The sequence below is a fragment of the Limanda limanda genome, chromosome 5 (assembly GCF_963576545.1).
Source record: "Limanda limanda chromosome 5, fLimLim1.1, whole genome shotgun sequence".
In the NCBI taxonomy this organism is placed as follows: domain Eukaryota; kingdom Metazoa; phylum Chordata; class Actinopteri; order Pleuronectiformes; family Pleuronectidae; genus Limanda; species Limanda limanda.
Window position 1 is genome coordinate 30,078,650 of NC_083640.1, and position 17,187 is coordinate 30,095,836.

Below are 17,187 nucleotides of genomic sequence, written 5' to 3' on the forward strand. Positions count from 1 at the left end.
AAATAAATAATGGTATATAGATTATATTTCCATAAATTAAGACTGCAAGGCTTTGGAAGGTATCATAATTAGGTGACATGTACAACAGCCTGTGTGGCGTCTGTTAAAATGTATTGACAGGGAGTCAGTGTAGGTCTGACTTCAATATATTATCACTAAATTAACACTTTCTATTTTATAAATTTCACATTGGCTAATACATCCATACTTTACTGTCAAATTTCTGGATTAAAAAATCTGTTGAGTTCATTTGTTCATTTGCTGCCCTCCTGTGGACAAATTATTTAGCAACAGGAAATTATTATTTAGATTTATGATCCATATTTTTATCAAAGACAAGTCAAACACTTCAGGTGTCTTCCCAGGAGAAAAGACTACAGCAGCTACTCCCTGAATAGTTTTTTTCATTAGAATTTACATACTCAAAATATGCATGTCCTGCCAAACAGACCAGGGGCCTCATTTATAACCGTTGCGTACGCACAAAACGGGCCTGAAACGTGCGTACGCCACTTCTCACGCCAACGTTGGGATTTATAAAAACAAACTTGACGGGAAAATGTGCGTATTTCTACCCAAACTTAGACCCTCCCGTACGAGCGTTTTGGGGAGACGGGAAAACGGCGACACAGACGTGAGGTGGTGAACTGCAGCAGATTATTGATCCAATTCATAATTTACATTAAAACCAACAGTTTTTCTCGCGCGACGTATCTGCTCCACATGAGCCTTTTAATTAAAAAAATATAAAACAACTTTAAGCAAATAAGGTTCAGATTCGATTTAATGGCAGAGTTACGGAGCCGTGTCATTAATAGGTTTTAATAATATCTTCTAACACTGTGCGTGTATCATCAGATCGCTGCAGTGAACGGGACTGAGCCACAGAGCGCACTGGAGATTACTTATAAGAAATGAGGAAACTTTCCAAATAATATCCCAGAGGAGGTGAGGATCCACTGATGTGAGGGAATCGGTCCGATGCTTTAAATAAATAAATACTGCCGTGACAGTGGAGCGGGGTTCTGCTCGATGTGTGCATGTGAATGGGAGGACAAGGAGGAAGCGAGGCTTCAGCGATCTCTGATCTCACACTGTGTGTTATCCACAGCAGCAGCGGCAGAGTCTCAGTGTATTTTCTTTATTAGTGACATCACTGCTGTCCCATAAAGTCGCTCTTCACCTTCACTTCACTAACAGACACCTCGATGTCAGTGTCAGAAAGTTTCACTTCCTCTTCACATCGCTTGATGTGGTGACTCCGTCAGGACTCACGGTGGAAACCCATTGGTCAGCAGCAACATTTAATATTCACCCCGTGCTTTGTATTGACCATTTATGGTTGAAAGTGGGCGTGTGGAGGAGGGATTTGGAGGCGTACGAACGTTTCCAAGTGGACTGTGATTTTTAAAGCGAACATTGCGTTCAGGTGTACGTGCGCACGGTTTTATAAATCGGAATTATCTTTTGCGTACGCCATTTCCGGATTTTGTACGTACGTACACTTTTAGTATGAATCCTACGCACTCTTTTATAAATGAGGCCCCAGAAGAGTCCAGAGCCACATTGGCAAAGCACCTTCACCATTCTGCAGGTCAAGCCTGCTGATCTGGAGTTTAATTACAACACATTCTAATAAGGCCCACATTTGCTTCAGTGGAATTTATCACCTTTGAAGTGTTTTTGGACAAAATATTGAAACCAGTCCCCGATGGCTGAACAGTGAGTGAATGGAGTGTGATGAAAAAAGTGCTTCCTATAGAATGATCTGTATCTGTAGCAGTTTGAGTGTTTGACAAGACTAGAAAAGCACTGAAGTAGAGTTAATTTACCATTGATGCTTTTAGAGGAAATACTACACCACAGACAGTCTTTTACACAGATTTTATTTTTTCAATAGAAAAAGCATCTAAGCTTTGACTGCAAATTTGCGGATGGAGTAGAGGAGGTCCTTCCTCTGCTGTTTCTTGGTCCGCAGAGACTCTTCGTGCTTGTTGAGCCGGCGACGCAGAGCTCTGGTCTTCCTGGGCCTCAGATCCAGGGGCTTGTACTTCTTCCCCTGTAGGAAATCAAATTGACTTTCAGTACAGCTCAAACCTACAGCTGTGTGTTATGATTTGGTGATATACAAATAAAATCGGATCATGGCAGGATTGCTCCCTTTGCAGGAAGGCTAAACCCGCTTTGGGCAATTCATTTTTTGAATCCCCTCTATGAACAAATAAAGTTGTTTTGAATAAGTTTATATTTACAATGACTAAGTCACTTTATGTACTTTAAATAAACAGTCTAATTTGCAACCCCAGTGAACATCCAAAAGAATGTGTTATTTAGACTAACTGCAGTGAAACTATACATTCGCCCATGGGAACATTCATGGTAACTCGTCTCAGTCTTTTGGTAAGCAGTTGAGAATGCATCAGCAGAACATCAGCTCAACAATATCATCCTAGACGAGAACCAAAGAGGAAAGACGTTCCCAAGTAGGCAGGTCTGAGAGTTCTGAATGAAGAGCTAAGTTGGTAAACACCACGGCTGCTGGCTGATCTTACCTTGTAGAACTTCCTCAGGTTCTCCTTCTGTGTCTGGTTGATTACAGTCAGGACTCTGGCGATGGACTTACGGACAACACAGCTGTAAGGACAAGCAGAGGATCTAGTTTAGTGTCAAACCTCTACAGAATAGTCAACCGCTTCAAATATTTACAGATGTACGTTATATCTACGTGGTATATTATTCATTTAAACAGCGATGTTAGCTTACTAGCTAGCTGTAGACTGCTGAATCTTCCATTAGCGTAAAGTTAGCAACTGAGCTGAGCGGCGTCGGTCGGTAGCAGCGCTCTGTAATATAAGATTCTATTCAATTTCTGTAGCAGCCTGCTCATTAACACATGTATGATCAACCATCTAACAAGCTTATGTGTCCGTATGACACACATTTGATGGGTTAAGTGAAGTTGAGCATGATAAAAATCGAAACCAACAGCAGAGTGTCGGCTCCTCACCATGTTCTCTCTCGCTGCCCTGATGGAAAGGCTGGCTGCAGCGCGTGCTCTCAATAAGTAGCTTCCGGAGAATTTCTTCTTCGTCACTTAAATGCCACTTTGATAAGTAGCTAACAGCACCACCAGCGGCTGGAGCAGCCACAGACGACACAGTGATCAGAACATCATTTGTGGGTACATTAACAATCCGTGTATGATTCGTTCTTTTCATATTCAATTACAAAATTGGAAAATTTGAAAACAAGTCATTATTCCGTTATTCATTTTTTTAATCCGGTTCCAAAAAACGAATGTTTTGTTTTTCGTAGTTTTCTTTTTGTGCTAAATTCGAAAAAGGGAAATGAAAAAACGGGTCACAGGTCGAACTAAATTTTGATATGTAATGTGTATGATTTCGGTGACACGGAAGTCAGATTACTCAGATCATAAACCTTAAGCAAAACGTTGTTAAAACACAAGCCCCGCCTCTATCCTACCGCAGTAAGGTAGACAACAGGATACAGGCCAGTTTATCAGTGAGTCTTCCTCTAAACTGGACACAGACCATTGGTCTCTATGTAATGGCTGCGAGTGCACAGGGACCGTCTATAAAGTGCAACACCAAAGAGATGTTACAAAAATATTCAATTACTTCACTGTAATACTGCATATTCTCACCAAAATAGATTCATAGATCTAGTTTCTCCTGTTTGTAATACTATTTAACTCAGTTTGGAAACACATTTTGCATAATAAATGGGAAAATTTGTTGTGAAAGTTATTAAATAACTTCACCCTGTGTATTCTGGACAACACAGCAGTAAAAATAAGCCAAGTCAGACACAGGTTTTGTTGTAGTGGCAAACCACCACTATAATAGTCAGTTACCGCTACAAATATTCACAAAATATGCATGTCCTGCCAAGCAAACCAGAGGAGTCCAAAGCCACATTGGAAAGGCACCTTCACCATTTTGCAGGTCAAGCCTGCTAATCTGGAGTTTAACTACAACACATTCTAATAAGGCCCACATTTGCTTCAGTGGAATTTACCACCTTTGAAGTGTTTTTGGACAAAATATTGAAACCAGTCCCTGATGGCTGAACAACAGTGAGTGAATTGAGTGTGATGAAAAAAGTGCTTCCTATAGAATGATCTGTATCTGTAGCAGTTTGAGTGTTTGACAAGACTAGAAAAGCACTGAAGTAGAGTTAATTTACCATTGATGCTTTTAGAGGAAATACTACACCACAGACAGTCTTTTACACAGATTTTATTTTTTCAATAGAAAAAGCATCTAAGCTTTGACTGCAAATTTGCGGATGGAGTAGAGGAGGTCCTTCCTCTGCTGTTTCTTGGTCCGCAGAGACTCTTCGTGCTTGTTGAGCCGGCGACGCAGAGCTCTGGTCTTCCTGGGCCTCAGATCCAGGGGCTTGTACTTCTTCCCCTGTAGGAAATCAAATTGACTTTCAGTACAGCTCAAACCTACAGCTGTGTGTTATGATTTGGTGATATACAAATAAAATCGGATCATGGCAGGATTGCTCCCTTTGCAGGAAGGCTAAACCCGCTTTGGGCAATTCATTTTTTGAATCCCCTCTATGAACAAATAAAGTTGTTTTGAATAAGTTTATATTTACAATGACTAAGTCACTTTATGTACTTTAAATAAACAGTCTAATTTGCAACCCCAGTGAACATCCAAAATAATGTCTTATTTAGAATAACTGCAGTGAAACTATACATTCGCCCATGGGAACATTCATGGTAACTCGTCTCAGTCTTTTGGTAAGCAGTTGAGAATGCATCAGCAGAACATCAGCTCAACAATATCATCCTAGACGAGAACCAAAGAGGAAAGACGTTCCCAAGTAGGCAGGTCTGAGAGTTCTGAATGAAGAGCTAAGTTGGTAAACACCACGGCTGCTGGCTGATCTTACCTTGTAGAACTTCCTCAGGTTCTCCTTCTGTGTCTGGTTGATTACAGTCAGGACTCTGGCGATGGACTTACGGACAACACAGCTGTAAGAACAAGCAAAGACAGACAGAGGGTCTAGTTTAGTGGCAAACTACCATCGGTGATGAAGAAAATAAATCTTCCAAGCTCTTCGGTAAAACTGCATATGAATGTTGACAACTTCAATTTAGGGGTGGCAGCAAGATGGGTAAGATGGCAAGGTATGGTTACATTGGCAGTCATTATTTGGGGCTTAAGTATGCACTCTGGTAAAAGACAACATCTGTACAACATGTGGTTAAACTGTAGATATGCAGTAGGGTTTCAGGCTTTTTGACCCTGCAACTCCACTGTGTAATTCCTTCAGTAATTCCTCCTCGTGTGGAGGTGAAAATGTACCAAGATTCCTATAAAATGTGTATGTCAACTGAACCTGACAATACTGTTAAAGTAATACTGTATTAAATAAATCAAATGTAAAGACTTTAGTTTTAATCAAATAGATCAAAATGCATAAAGTACCGAACAGTTGAACGATGCCTACAGGCCCCTTCAGTAACACTGAGCTCGACTAACAGCATCTCGCCCTGCCGGGAACTAAACGACCGGGGACTCCTTGGTCCAGCAGTATTTAGTCTCTGTTGGAACGGTCTCATTCAGTACGTACATCTTTGAGAGCTTGGACGCAGCTCCGCCAGTAACTTTGGCCACACGCAGCTGGGACAGCTCATTCTTCAGGTCGTCCAGCTGTTTCAGCAGCTCTTCCTTCTTCTTGCCCCGCAGATCTCTTGCCTTGATCTTGGCCTGGACGAACACAGAAGGAAAACACCTTAGCTGGTGACGGCACATTCATCTCGGCCCGACACGAGTCAAACAGCCCGCTCGCGTTAATGTACAGATTTCACTTATTATATTCTGCGTGGCCCGACACCGTGTATCCATGTTATTATTCGTAGTTATCCGTTTCAAATATTTACAGATGTACGTTATATCTACGTGGTATATTATTCAGATAAACAGCGATGTTAGCTTACTAGCTAGCTGTAGCCTGCTGTAGCTTCCATTAGCTTATAGTTAGCAACTGAGCTGAGCGGCGTCGGTCGGTAGCAGCGCTCTGTAATATAAGGTTCTATTCAATTTCTGTAGCAGCCTGCTCATTAACACATGTATAATCAACCATCTATCAAGCTTATGTGTCCGTATGACACACATTTGATGGGTTAAGTGAAGTTGAGCATGATAAAAATCGAAATCAACAGCAGAGTGTCGGCTCCTCACCATGTTCTCTCTCGCTGCCCTGTTGGAAAGGCCGGACGTACCGCGTGTTCTGAAAAAGTAGCTTCCGGAGAATTTCTTCTTCGTCACTTAAATGCCACTTTGATAAGAAGCAAACAGCGCCACCAGCGTCTGGAGCAGCACAGACGACACAGTGATCAGAACAAGAATTAATCATCCGTGTATCATTCGTTCTTTTCATATTCAATTAGTAAACCAAAATTGGAAACGGTTTGTTTTTCGTAGTTTGGATTTTTTGCTAAAATCGAAAATAGGAAATCAAAAAACGGGTCACGGGGCCAACTTGATTTTGATATTAAATGTGTATGTTTTCAGTAACCCGGAAGTCAGATTACTCGGATCAACAAGTCATAAACGTGAATTTGTTAAAACTCTTCCCCACCGCAGTAAAGTATACAACAGGATACAGGCCAGTATTCATCAATTAGTCTTCCTCTGAGCTGGACACAGAACGTTGGGCTCTATGTACAGGCTGAGAGAGAGGAGTGCACAGGGACCGTCTATAAAGTGCAACACCAAAAAGAGATGTTACAAAAATATTCAATTACGTACTACTGCATATCTCACCAAAAATCGAGTCACACATCTAGTTTCTCCTGTTGGTTGTACTACAATACTAAATTTGGAAACATTTAATTTTGCATAATTTTTGGAAAGATTTATTGTGAAAATTATTCAATAACTTCACTCTAATACTGTGTATCTGGAGACTAGATGTGGAATATAATTTTGGTGAATATGCAGTATTGGAGTGAACTTTTTCTGAATTTGGTTTTCTAATTAAAATAAAAAGAACGAATGATACACAGATTAAATCCAGTCACTTCTCCTGGTTATGTATCTACTGTAAACTAATATAGCACTTATATTATTGCGATGAAATGTTTTCACACACACCCTCACCCAGGAAAAAAATGTCCTCACTATTATAAGAAAACTATTAAAACATGAATAAATATTAAATAAATAAATAGAAATTATAATAATGTGAAATGTTTATATACAACCAAAATAATGTGTAATGTGTGTTTACATATGCAACCAATGTTAATATGAATGCTAACATATTTCAACAATAGCATTCATTAGCATTATTGTAGAAACATATTCAAAACATTATATTCTCACCAAATACAAAAGATATGGAGACAGAAGAGGTGGTTTTATCATTTCAGATTTAATATTAGGAAATGGGAGAAATGAGAACCCAGCAGCCATCAAAAGCAAAAGACACAACAGCTGTGGTGATTGTAGAGTTTTGTAACAGGGTTTTAAGTCAGCAGAATCAATCGGGTAAAAAGTGCATTGATTATTTCATTTGATTCTCATGAAGACAGTATATTACCCAGCAGAGTCCCGGTGACTACATGAGTCTGCTACCTCTCATTAGTAACACGCAATGAAGACAGTTCTGCATTCACAGATGTTCTTGTGCATCCAAGTATTATACACAGAATGATTACAACAGATAAAACCACACGTGAAATACACACATGGGTAACACAGTTTTCTGTGACTCATCATTTTCTATAGACACCCTCAATGTGTTTGTTTGATATTGTATGTATACAACAAGCATGAAAAGAAATGCAGAATACCCTGACATTTGGAAAAAAATATAAAGGGGGGCCAGGCTGCTTTAAGGATCCAACAATTCAGCAGGCATGCAGATTCCCTGGGCTTCTCACTGATGTAAAAATAAATATCATAATGTTGTGAATCCCACTGGGGACAGTGGATAGCGATGGGCAGTGGGATTGAGTGACAACCGGAGTGGAAACCGATGTATGGTTTCTGGTACATGTTGATAAATACTACAAACTGAAATCATCAAACCATTTACATCCACTGATTTATAAAGTTCTCGATGCATACCATATGTACATATTTCTATACATATATAGACATGTGGAATGTAATTTCATTTACATTAGCAAAGGCAGGTAAAGGTAGAGCATGTCTTCCAGTCATCACATACATTGCATTCATATATCTTAGCACACTGCTATTATTAACTAAATGGTCAGACAAAATCCACATCATTCAGATTGGTGTTAAAGGATTCTAAAACAGTCTACATGAACAGATTGTGTCAGCTGTGGCAGCCATTTTTGTTCCTCTGGTACCAGTACAGACGAGAGAGAGAGAGAGAGGAGCGACCCTGACCTGAGCTTCACAGGCACTATCTCCAAACTACAGCTCATCAACAAGTTCTGGTCAAATCTTTTAGCTTATAGGTGGTTTAGGTTAGAGCCATAGTTAGATTGCACTCTGCCAATAAAGAGTATGTGAGAGACAAGGTTTGCTGGGAGGCTCAAGTCATAGCAGCAACAGTCCAATGCAGTTAGATTTTGATATCAACTATAAATCATAAATCATCAGTTCTCAATAAAAAGATAGAGCTGGCTACTTCTGGGCTACCACAGATACATCAGCCTGTCAGCTGCTCTACAGAAATACAAAGTATGTGTGATGTCATTTAGAAAAACTTATGTCTCATAGTTTATCTAAAGTGCATCCGGCAACTGTATCTTACAACTGTAAAATGTGCTGTCCATCACACATCTTGGCCACATCATGATTCTATTTTAGGGACCCTTAGCAAAATGTTGGTCTTGGTAATGTGTTTATATTATATTAAAAATGAATTTGAGCAGATTCTTTTAAAACTCTTAAATTTCAGATTTGGATTTGTGGCCTAAAAACCTGTCAATGTCTCTAGTTTAGACCATATATATTTAAATGCTGGTTTCAATTATACAGTGGGAAGCAAAATAATGAAAACGTTTTTATAAAGGGAGATGACAGAAATTACATTTCACATTTTTTGATATGATTTGAAACTCGATCCAGTAAATCATGGCTGATCATCAGTCAATCAATAGTCAATCAAATGCCATCACCGCCATTTCTCAATTAAACTCTGGGTTTTGATGGTGCTACTGAAGAACGATCCTAGCCTGTATTCTTTTGATTGTTCACAGAACTTTGTCATTTTGAATCTGATATTTACTTGCTTCAGTTCGGAGGAAACATATAGACATAGTTACATTGATACAGTTTGGGCCCTTTGACATGAGTGTCCATAAATTATCATCGCTACTGAAACAAAACTTGTATCCGAATGAAAAGGACACTGTTTCAAGAGGACATCCTCTGTGATTTAAAGGATAACCAAGAAACAGACAAAAGGCTCCTTCAGAAATCACAGCATGAACCTGCTGTCCAGCGAAGACACAGTTAAGTCAGGTTGCTTTTTGTTACAAAACAAACAGATTTGCCTTGTGCAGTTTGAATCTGGGTGGAAACAAGGCATTTCCTGACACAGTGGTCTAGTCAGTCTGTTAGTTCTCTCTGATGATTACAAAGGGAGAAAAATTAAACATTCTATTCAAGAGTGAATGATGTGTCTGTCATTTTACATTAGTTATAAACACAGTCTCAGCCCTCAACCATTAACAAGAAAATAATGTCATTTTAAAATCAACAACTGATTATAAATAAGTCTTTATCCCATAACCTGTGGAGCCCTTCTGTGTCCCCGAAGAGCAAAAAACAACAGTCCTTCCCACTCAGTTTTCAGAAGAAACTGTGGGAGGCTATTCAGGTTTAAAGCTAGAATCCTGCTCAATGGTGGAAGCCAAGCAGGAAAGACCTTTTCCTCCTGGAGGGTCCCTAAGTTCCTTTATCTCCTTCACTGCAGCTCTTTCTGCTGCTCATCAACTCCAGTTAGTTGAAGTGCCTGAGAGTGAAGGTCGGGTGATGCCTTTAGGAGAAGGCTTGGATCCAAACCAGGACATCTAGAAAAAAAAAAAAAAAAACATACCCGCCACCAGGTTAGATTCATGAATATTTATATAAATATGATAAAAGAAACTTAATAAATATGGTGCATTTTGTGTATATTTATTTTAAAGGGTCATACAGATACAGATAGCATTGGGCCTTCTAAAAGAATGTTCTCCTACTTAAAGGGATAGTTCACAGAAAAATGAACGTTCACTCATTCTCTACGCACCACTATGCAGATGGAGGTTTGGGTGAAGTGTTAGAGTCAACAAAACACTTGAAAGTCTCAGGGGTAAACAGTGTTGCAGTCGAATCCAATACAATTGAAGTCAATCGTGACCTCTTCTTCAGACATAATGAAACAGAAAAAACACAACATTTCTCCATACTGCTCCTGTGGTGTCATTTAAAACATGTTTAGCCTAAATGTCCTATTCATGTACGCACGGGCACACTCCAACCCTGCATACAATCTCGCCAAAGGGTACTTGCAGGGTGTGCCTTTGTGTGACTAAATCTGCTAGATTTCCGGTAGTGCACTTTTAGGCTTAAAAAACTGTGAATGTTAGTAAATTCGAGTCGAAGAGGAATATCGTATATATTGTGGACACTTGGATGACACCAGGCGAGCAATATGGAGGCATGTTATGTTCTTTTTCTGTTGTTTTATTACGTCTGAAGAAGGGGTCGCCTCGGCTGCAACACTGTTTACCCCTGAGACTCCGAAAGTGTTTTGTGGACTCAAACACTTCACCCAACCCTCCATTGGCATAGTGGTGAGTTGATAATGAGTGAATTAAACAAATTTTCGGTGAACTATCCCTTTAACTCATGTTTCACTCTGGATTGACCTGCCAACTCATTTACCTGCATTCATTTGTTGTAAATGGGTTGTTATAGTCTGGTGAACTGCACATTTGTGAGTTGTGATTATTATCAGCAGGGACTCCTCTAAAACTGTTACATATGACTACCAGTCTCACAAACTTAAATGTAAGTTGTGACACTGCCACAAGTGTGAGAGTTGTGAGAAGTTTATATGTATTTTAGATAGTTTGGTACTGAATCCTTGCAAGGTTAAACCTCTATCCTCATCACATGTGCTGTCACTTGGCTGTTCTGTGTAGTTTCCTGCTGTCATCACTCTCACAGGTGATTTCTACTGCCAGTTCCCATGTGTAAAGAGGCGGGGCTTAGGAGAACAAAGAGTGGTGAATTGTTTTGGGGAGACAGGAGGTTTTTAAGTGAGGAGGAATATGGAAAAGATAGGATATTTGTTTAATTTCTATGGTGATACCTTACACACAAGGTATTTGATAATGCAGCGTGAGTGAAGGACCATAACCACCGCTTTTCCCTTGTTCCTCAACCCTAGGATGAGTTCGATTATTTTTTTGTCTTTTTGTTTTTGCAGAGCATTGCGTTTCCTGAGTTTTATTTTAGCATTTTGAAGGGAGGACCTTTACTGTTTTGTTTCTTTCTTTTTGTGGACATTTTAAAAGGGACTGATCGAGCTGCCCAAGGTTTCTTTTTCCCTTGTTGGATTTACCTTATGGACATTTAAGTGGATATTCATTGTTTTCTGTGAACTTAAAAAATTCTCACTTGTCCAGGCCTGATAAACAGTGTGACAATAGCCCCTGAATCATTATAGTAACTAGACTTAACACTTAAGCTGATTGTTACAAAGTCACACACTTTGAAAATATTTATACTGCTGCCAATGATATGTCATCACTGTAAAGGCAACTGGACCATGACAGAAATGAAGCAGAGAAACCTTCATTTAAATAAATTTAATGAATTGCTGCCTTAATCCCCTGTAAGCTTGTGTTCTAGGATGAAGGAAATGTAAGAGACTTTTTAACCCTCTTTACAGAAGCAACTTTATACTGACCGATACAGAATTTCAAAAGGGCAGTGGTCTCTTTAAAACATATTGAAAGCTGAAGACTTAATGCAGTGTGAAACACAAACCTTGTACTCCAGAGTTTGCTTCACCATGTCCTCTTCGTCTCGAGTGAAGTTCAGCAGAACTGATACAGCTCGTATTAGCTGATATGCCTGACAGACCAAGACACACACCAGAGATTCAGACTGCCTTCAGAGCCCATATCATAGATGTATCCACCCCATAGCAGGCAGAGCTGTAGTGCTATTCACAAAATACATGACTGGAGTCAATTTACAAAAAGTGCACTTACTTCAGCTTCTCTGGATGACATAAACTTGAGGATGACATGTTTAAGATACTCAAAGTTGATTTCTCGTGAGTCGTTGAGGTCTGACGTGTTGGTTACGGTGGTGTTGGATGTCGGGGGGCTCAGAGCTGACATTGAGGGCGGCTCTAGACAACCCCGCTCATGTTTTTCTGCTCGGCTTTCTACCAACTTCTCCTTCCCTTCAACTTCTGGCTCAGGCTTTAGCTTCTACAATGCAGAAAAGGAAATCCTATGAGAGGCCTTGTGAGAAATAAGTCATACTTGGTCTCACACAGCATCATAATCTCACACACACACACCAGTATAATCTTACATAAACACTAGTATAATCCCTAACATGCACCACTATAGTCTTACACACAATACTATTCCCCTCTGTGTGAGAGAGTATGATTGAAAAGGAAGTGAGTTTGACCAAACATTTCTTATTCCCTTTTATTTTTCCTAACCCTAACCCTAACCCTGGCTTACAGTCATGACTACAAACCCTGAACTCAGAGTACTGCTAGCTAACCAGGATTAATTATTTCTCATTTGTCCTCTCATAAAATACACACACCACATGTACCTATATTGACACTTGGTGAGCAGAAAAATATTAACTTTAAGTTCATTTTAACAGTGAAATAGTCTGCATAAGTAAGTAAAAGGGAATGTGCAGGCCACAGATACCAGCATAATCCTTAAAAAATTCAAAAGAGAACAATGAATCCTAGAGTGACAAACATGCTTGATGTACTGTATGAAGTACAAAATAATATGAAGACAACACCTGCTCTTTTTCAGTATAGTCCAATTTGAGGTTATAATTGTTTGTGCCAGGCAGGGCTGATTGAGGTTTTAATTATAGGCTGACAGGATAGTTAGTCTAATTAGTGACATTTTTGGTCCAACTGATGGAAACATTTTAACATTTGAAGAGGTAGTTGATAATTATAATATCCCCCATAAAAACGTCTTTAAATACTTACAGTTTAAGAGCTTTATTGGGTCTTCTCAAAAACGAGCTATATAACTGGTTAATGAGAGTACAGCACACCAGGAAAAATCCCAATGTATGTAACAGCTGTAGTAAGGAAAAAGGCAAATTTCCCCATTGAATATGGAAATGTCCTAAGATTAGGGAATTTTGGGAAGACTAGATTTATCTTGTATATTGGACGAATCTGGGGATATATAATTATAACTTCTGCAATGGAATTCCCTTGAATCTCTGGTGACTGCCCCTGTGTGTGTTTATTGTTTTTATTTGTCTTTTTTGTCCGTGTGTCCATGTGTGTCCGTGTGTGTGTGTGTGTTTTAAATTATTTTCAATTGGTTTAAGTTAAGTTCATCATTATGAATATATATATATAAGCAAGCATATATTTAAATAAAAAGAATGGACTTTGTTTATATGCATACAGCACATTTGATATATTTCTATTTTATGTTCTCGGTATTTATGTATTATGTTGGAAACTCAAACCGAAAATAAAATAAAAGATTATTGAGGCACTCTAGTGCAAGTGAGTCGGATCATATACGACCTTAGATCATTTTATCAGTTCGACGAGCAAAGAATCTTGGCAGAAGATATGGTTTTGGCTACATCTTCACTACTACTACTTTTAGTTTTGATTAGTTACACAAAAGACTGTGAATGAGGAACAACAATGAGTCATGACAAGAACCATTAAGGTAAATAATGCTTGCGATTTTGTTATCGTTTCCAAATGTCTCAGCTTCTGCCTGTCAACTACTTGAATCCAGATTTTCAGAATGCAGTAGGCTCCCAACAACAATACCATGATTTTGATTCAGTTTGTCTTACCAGTTCTTTCTGTAGCGTCCTCCTCAGTTCTGCCAGTCTTTGCTGCAGTTGCTTGATGGTCTGCAGGACAAAAAACAGCATCACACTGACTCACTTCAATGTCATTCAATCTAAAAAAATGTATCTATTTGGAACTAAGTGACGTTATTAAAAGCCAGAAGAACAAGAGAATGGCACTATTCAGGTGGCTGACCTTGTTCTTGTCACTGAGTTGCTGCTCCAGCTCTCTGTTGACTTTCTGAATGTGATCCAGATCATCCACCGTGACGCTGCCATTTTGATCCTCCTCGCTCACCTCCGGACTGTGAAGCTGTTCTGTCAGGGTTTCCACCTCCACCTCAAGGTACAAGATCTAGACACACACAAGTCATGGCTGATAAGAACCAATCAGTAAGCAAATGCTAGTGACTGTGTCATAAAACAGGTTTAACAGCAATTCAAAACTTCCCTTGATTTTAGGCATAAACGTAGCAGCAGCGATGTGATTTAAAACTAAATCATAGTAGTGTGGATGTAATAAATCAGTCAATCAAATTATATTGTATAGCCCACATTTAAAATTCACAATTTGTCTCACCGGGCTTTAACAAGGTGTGACATCATCTGCCCTTAAAAAGAGTAAGGAAAAACAACAACAAAAATAACGTAGAAACCTCCCAGAGCCACATGTGAGGGATCCCTCTCACAGGACGGACAGAAGTGCAATAGTAGAGCAGAGTATTTAAAGCATTGATTAGAATAAACAGTTGGTAGCATAATGGAAGGTAAATGAAGTGATGGATTATTGTCAGTAATGGTAAAGAATCTATATTGTAGCCATATTGTATATCAATCAAGTCTAGTTGAAAATAATAGTCTGCGGTCAGCTGCCATCACGATCAGGGTCCACAGTCACAATCTGATGCCATCATATTCCACAATCCATCATCATAGGTACAGATGATGTACGAGCAGTTGTCACCAGTAGTGCTTACAGAGTTTTCCATTAATATCAGCTGTCTGCCAGATGGCCAGACACAGGTGACTACTTTGTTACTTTTCAAGTCACGTCACAGTAACTTTTTATAACCTCAAAACCCTTACAACTATAACCTTTATGTGGATTTTAGTCATTGGGTGTATGAATCTTAAAGGATCAGAGCAACAAGCTGAACAAACAGCTCCTCTTGCATCCCCTCTGGTGTCTGCAGAAGAGCATTGGAGGAAGACTGATTCTTTAGCATGAAAGTGTTGCTTTTTTATGAGAGCATGTGCACTACTTTCACAGAGTTTTGAGTGTATGCGTTAATGCTGACCCGCGCCTGGCAGCTATCCAGCTGCTGTGTCTGGCTGAGTAGCTCCTTCCTCAGGTTGATTAGCTGAGAGTCTCTGTCCACCTCCATCTGCTCAAGCTGGGCTTGCACCCGCTCAACCTCCTTCTGCAGCTGGACCTGTGCGGCCTGTCGACTCTCCAACTCTGCAACACACAGGACAGCAATGTCACTCATCAGACTACAGCCATTTTCAGACATGAACTCCAGAGAATAGCCATAATTGGGCCCGGACTTTCTCTGGAGATTTCCTTTCACATATGAACAACAAAGCAAGAGATTCTTCCTTCAAGCACGTTTCCCCTACAACACAGAATACTTTGGTGCGTTCAGGTGAGGGTTGGTACAGCAGGCAGAGGCAGGACCTTACAGATTAATTCCGCTACGGAAATCACATGGTTTTGTTTACAGTGTTGGCCCTCATAATTAAAAGCTCTCTTGACATATTCGTTGGTGTCTTCCGTGCGTATGGCATGATTTTAATCATGAGATATTTGTATTCTTTATATTTATAATTTTTAGTTTCTCATCTGTAACGTTTAAAAAAACACCATCAACATGACCATTTGCTCGCAGTGATTCTTCCAGAGGATATCCTGTTTTCTCACATGAGCTCACTCTGACATTATTCCGAGTTTTTACCAGGGGGTTGGCAAGAGAAACTCTGGAGAATGTCTGGAGAATGTCCGGAGTCTCTCACTCGGACATTTGCGTTCTCAGATACAACCCCTCCGGAGAATGAGAGGAGATTGTCTGAATCTCAGTGCAGGTCTGAAAACAGCTTATAAGAAAGCCAAAATTCAAAGACAATGCTCTAAACTGAAATGCATCCTAATATAACGAACACACCTTTGTGCTTTCTGTATTTAAAGCAGCACTAACACTGGTCATGTGATACATGTACAAGGACAATCACAACTTATCCATACAATATATAATTAAATGGCATCATAATACCTTATTTTAGCATTGAACCAGGTGGTATTGATAAAAAAAAGATGTGCTTGTATCTATTTTAACCCAATATCCACCATGTTAATTGACAGCCATGATCTCCAACCTCTGACTTCAGGCTTCTGTGATTGGGTTGAAGGACAAGAATTGCTGACATACTTAAAGGTTCGGTGTGTAGAATTCAGTGACACCTAGAGGTAAAATTGCATGTTGCAGCTGAATACCTCCCACCTCAGGATGCCCTTTCAAATATGAAACCTGTGGTAGCTTCAGTTGTTATATAAACTCAAAAGGTGTTTAGTTTGTACTACTGTAAACACATGGCAGCCTCTGTAGAGAGGACCTGATGTAAATATAAAGTTTTTAAATATAAAGGGACAATTCTAGGATAAAGAAAACAACAATTTGTACAATTTAGATTAAACGCACCAGCGAAAACATCACTAGGATCATTTTATATTCAATTTCTGCCAAGAGATCCTTTTCACCTAAATCTTACACACTGAATCTTGAAGAAGTGAACATCTCTGCTGAGTGAGTCAGGGCTTTAGGATTTATTGTGAGAACGTGTGTGTGTGTGTTTGTGCACACCGTTCTGGAGAGTTTTGATTTCTTCCTCTCTTAGTTCTAGCTTCTCAGTGACAGTGGACACTTCCTGCTGTGACATCTGAAGGGACGTGGCTTGCTCTCCAACCTGACATCAAGAAAAAGATAAAGAGTACATGTGTTCACAATCGCACACAGAATTACAAACCAGCTCTGAATTTCCTCTACACTGTTTCATAAACTACGAATTAGCAATTTCCAGTCAAAGGATAGACATGTTGAATGTATTGTTTGTGATTGTTCAAGAGGGAGCC

At 39.5% G+C, this 17,187-nt stretch overlaps 3 protein-coding genes across 4 annotated transcripts in view; all 3 read right to left on the minus strand.

The window, feature by feature from the left end:
* Window positions 1–1,869: 1,869 nt before the first annotated feature.
* LOC133002220 (large ribosomal subunit protein uL29-like) lies at window positions 1,870–3,958 on the minus strand. Its single transcript, XM_061071986.1, has 5 exons — window positions 3,950–3,958; window positions 3,484–3,592; window positions 3,008–3,056; window positions 2,553–2,634; window positions 1,870–2,059 (listed from the first exon to the last, which is right to left on the minus strand). Exons 1-5 carry the CDS (start codon window positions 3,956–3,958, stop codon window positions 1,910–1,912), a joined length of 399 nt encoding a protein of 132 aa, XP_060927969.1. The 3' UTR covers window positions 1,870–1,909.
* A 285-nt stretch (window positions 3,959–4,243) lies between these two features.
* LOC133001916 (large ribosomal subunit protein uL29) lies at window positions 4,244–6,292 on the minus strand. Its single transcript, XM_061071629.1, has 4 exons — window positions 6,222–6,292; window positions 5,611–5,747; window positions 4,927–5,008; window positions 4,244–4,433 (listed from the first exon to the last, which is right to left on the minus strand). The coding sequence occupies exons 1-4, from the start codon at window positions 6,222–6,224 to the stop codon at window positions 4,284–4,286; spliced, it is 372 nt and encodes a 123-aa protein (XP_060927612.1). The 5' UTR covers window positions 6,225–6,292; the 3' UTR covers window positions 4,244–4,283.
* A 1,105-nt stretch (window positions 6,293–7,397) lies between these two features.
* The window catches only part of golga1 (golgin A1), a 29,008-nt gene continuing 19,218 nt past the window's right edge, over window positions 7,398–17,187 (minus strand). For both annotated transcript variants that reach the window (XM_061071785.1, XM_061071784.1), the window contains 7 exons: window positions 16,919–17,021; window positions 15,359–15,519; window positions 14,257–14,415; window positions 14,064–14,123; window positions 12,233–12,457; window positions 12,006–12,092; window positions 7,398–10,039 (listed from right to left, as the gene is read on the minus strand). In XM_061071785.1, coding sequence (XP_060927768.1) covers window positions 9,959–10,039; window positions 12,006–12,092; window positions 12,233–12,457; window positions 14,064–14,123; window positions 14,257–14,415; window positions 15,359–15,519; window positions 16,919–17,021 — 876 coding nt within the window. In that variant the 3' untranslated portion in view covers window positions 7,398–9,958. The remainder of the gene's footprint in view (window positions 10,040–12,005; window positions 12,093–12,232; window positions 12,458–14,063; window positions 14,124–14,256; window positions 14,416–15,358; window positions 15,520–16,918; window positions 17,022–17,187) is intronic.

What these genes read in the sequence shown, in the direction of transcription:
- LOC133001916 (XM_061071629.1), bottom strand. An exon ending in GCGTCCAAGCTCTCAAAGAT is followed by an intron (nt 5,009 to 5,610) that starts GTACGTACTGAA and finishes TTGTTCTTACAG; the next exon opens with CTGTGTTGTCCGTAAGTCCA. An exon ending in ACCTGAGGAAGTTCTACAAG is followed by an intron (nt 4,434 to 4,926) that starts GTAAGATCAGCC and finishes GATTTCCTACAG; the next exon opens with GGGAAGAAGTACAAGCCCCT.
- LOC133002220 (XM_061071986.1), bottom strand. An exon ending in CTGTTGTCTACCTTACTGCG is followed by an intron (nt 3,057 to 3,483) that starts GTAGGATAGAGG and finishes CTACTTATTGAG; the next exon opens with AGCACGCGCTGCAGCCAGCC. An exon ending in ACCTGAGGAAGTTCTACAAG is followed by an intron (nt 2,060 to 2,552) that starts GTAAGATCAGCC and finishes GATTTCCTACAG; the next exon opens with GGGAAGAAGTACAAGCCCCT.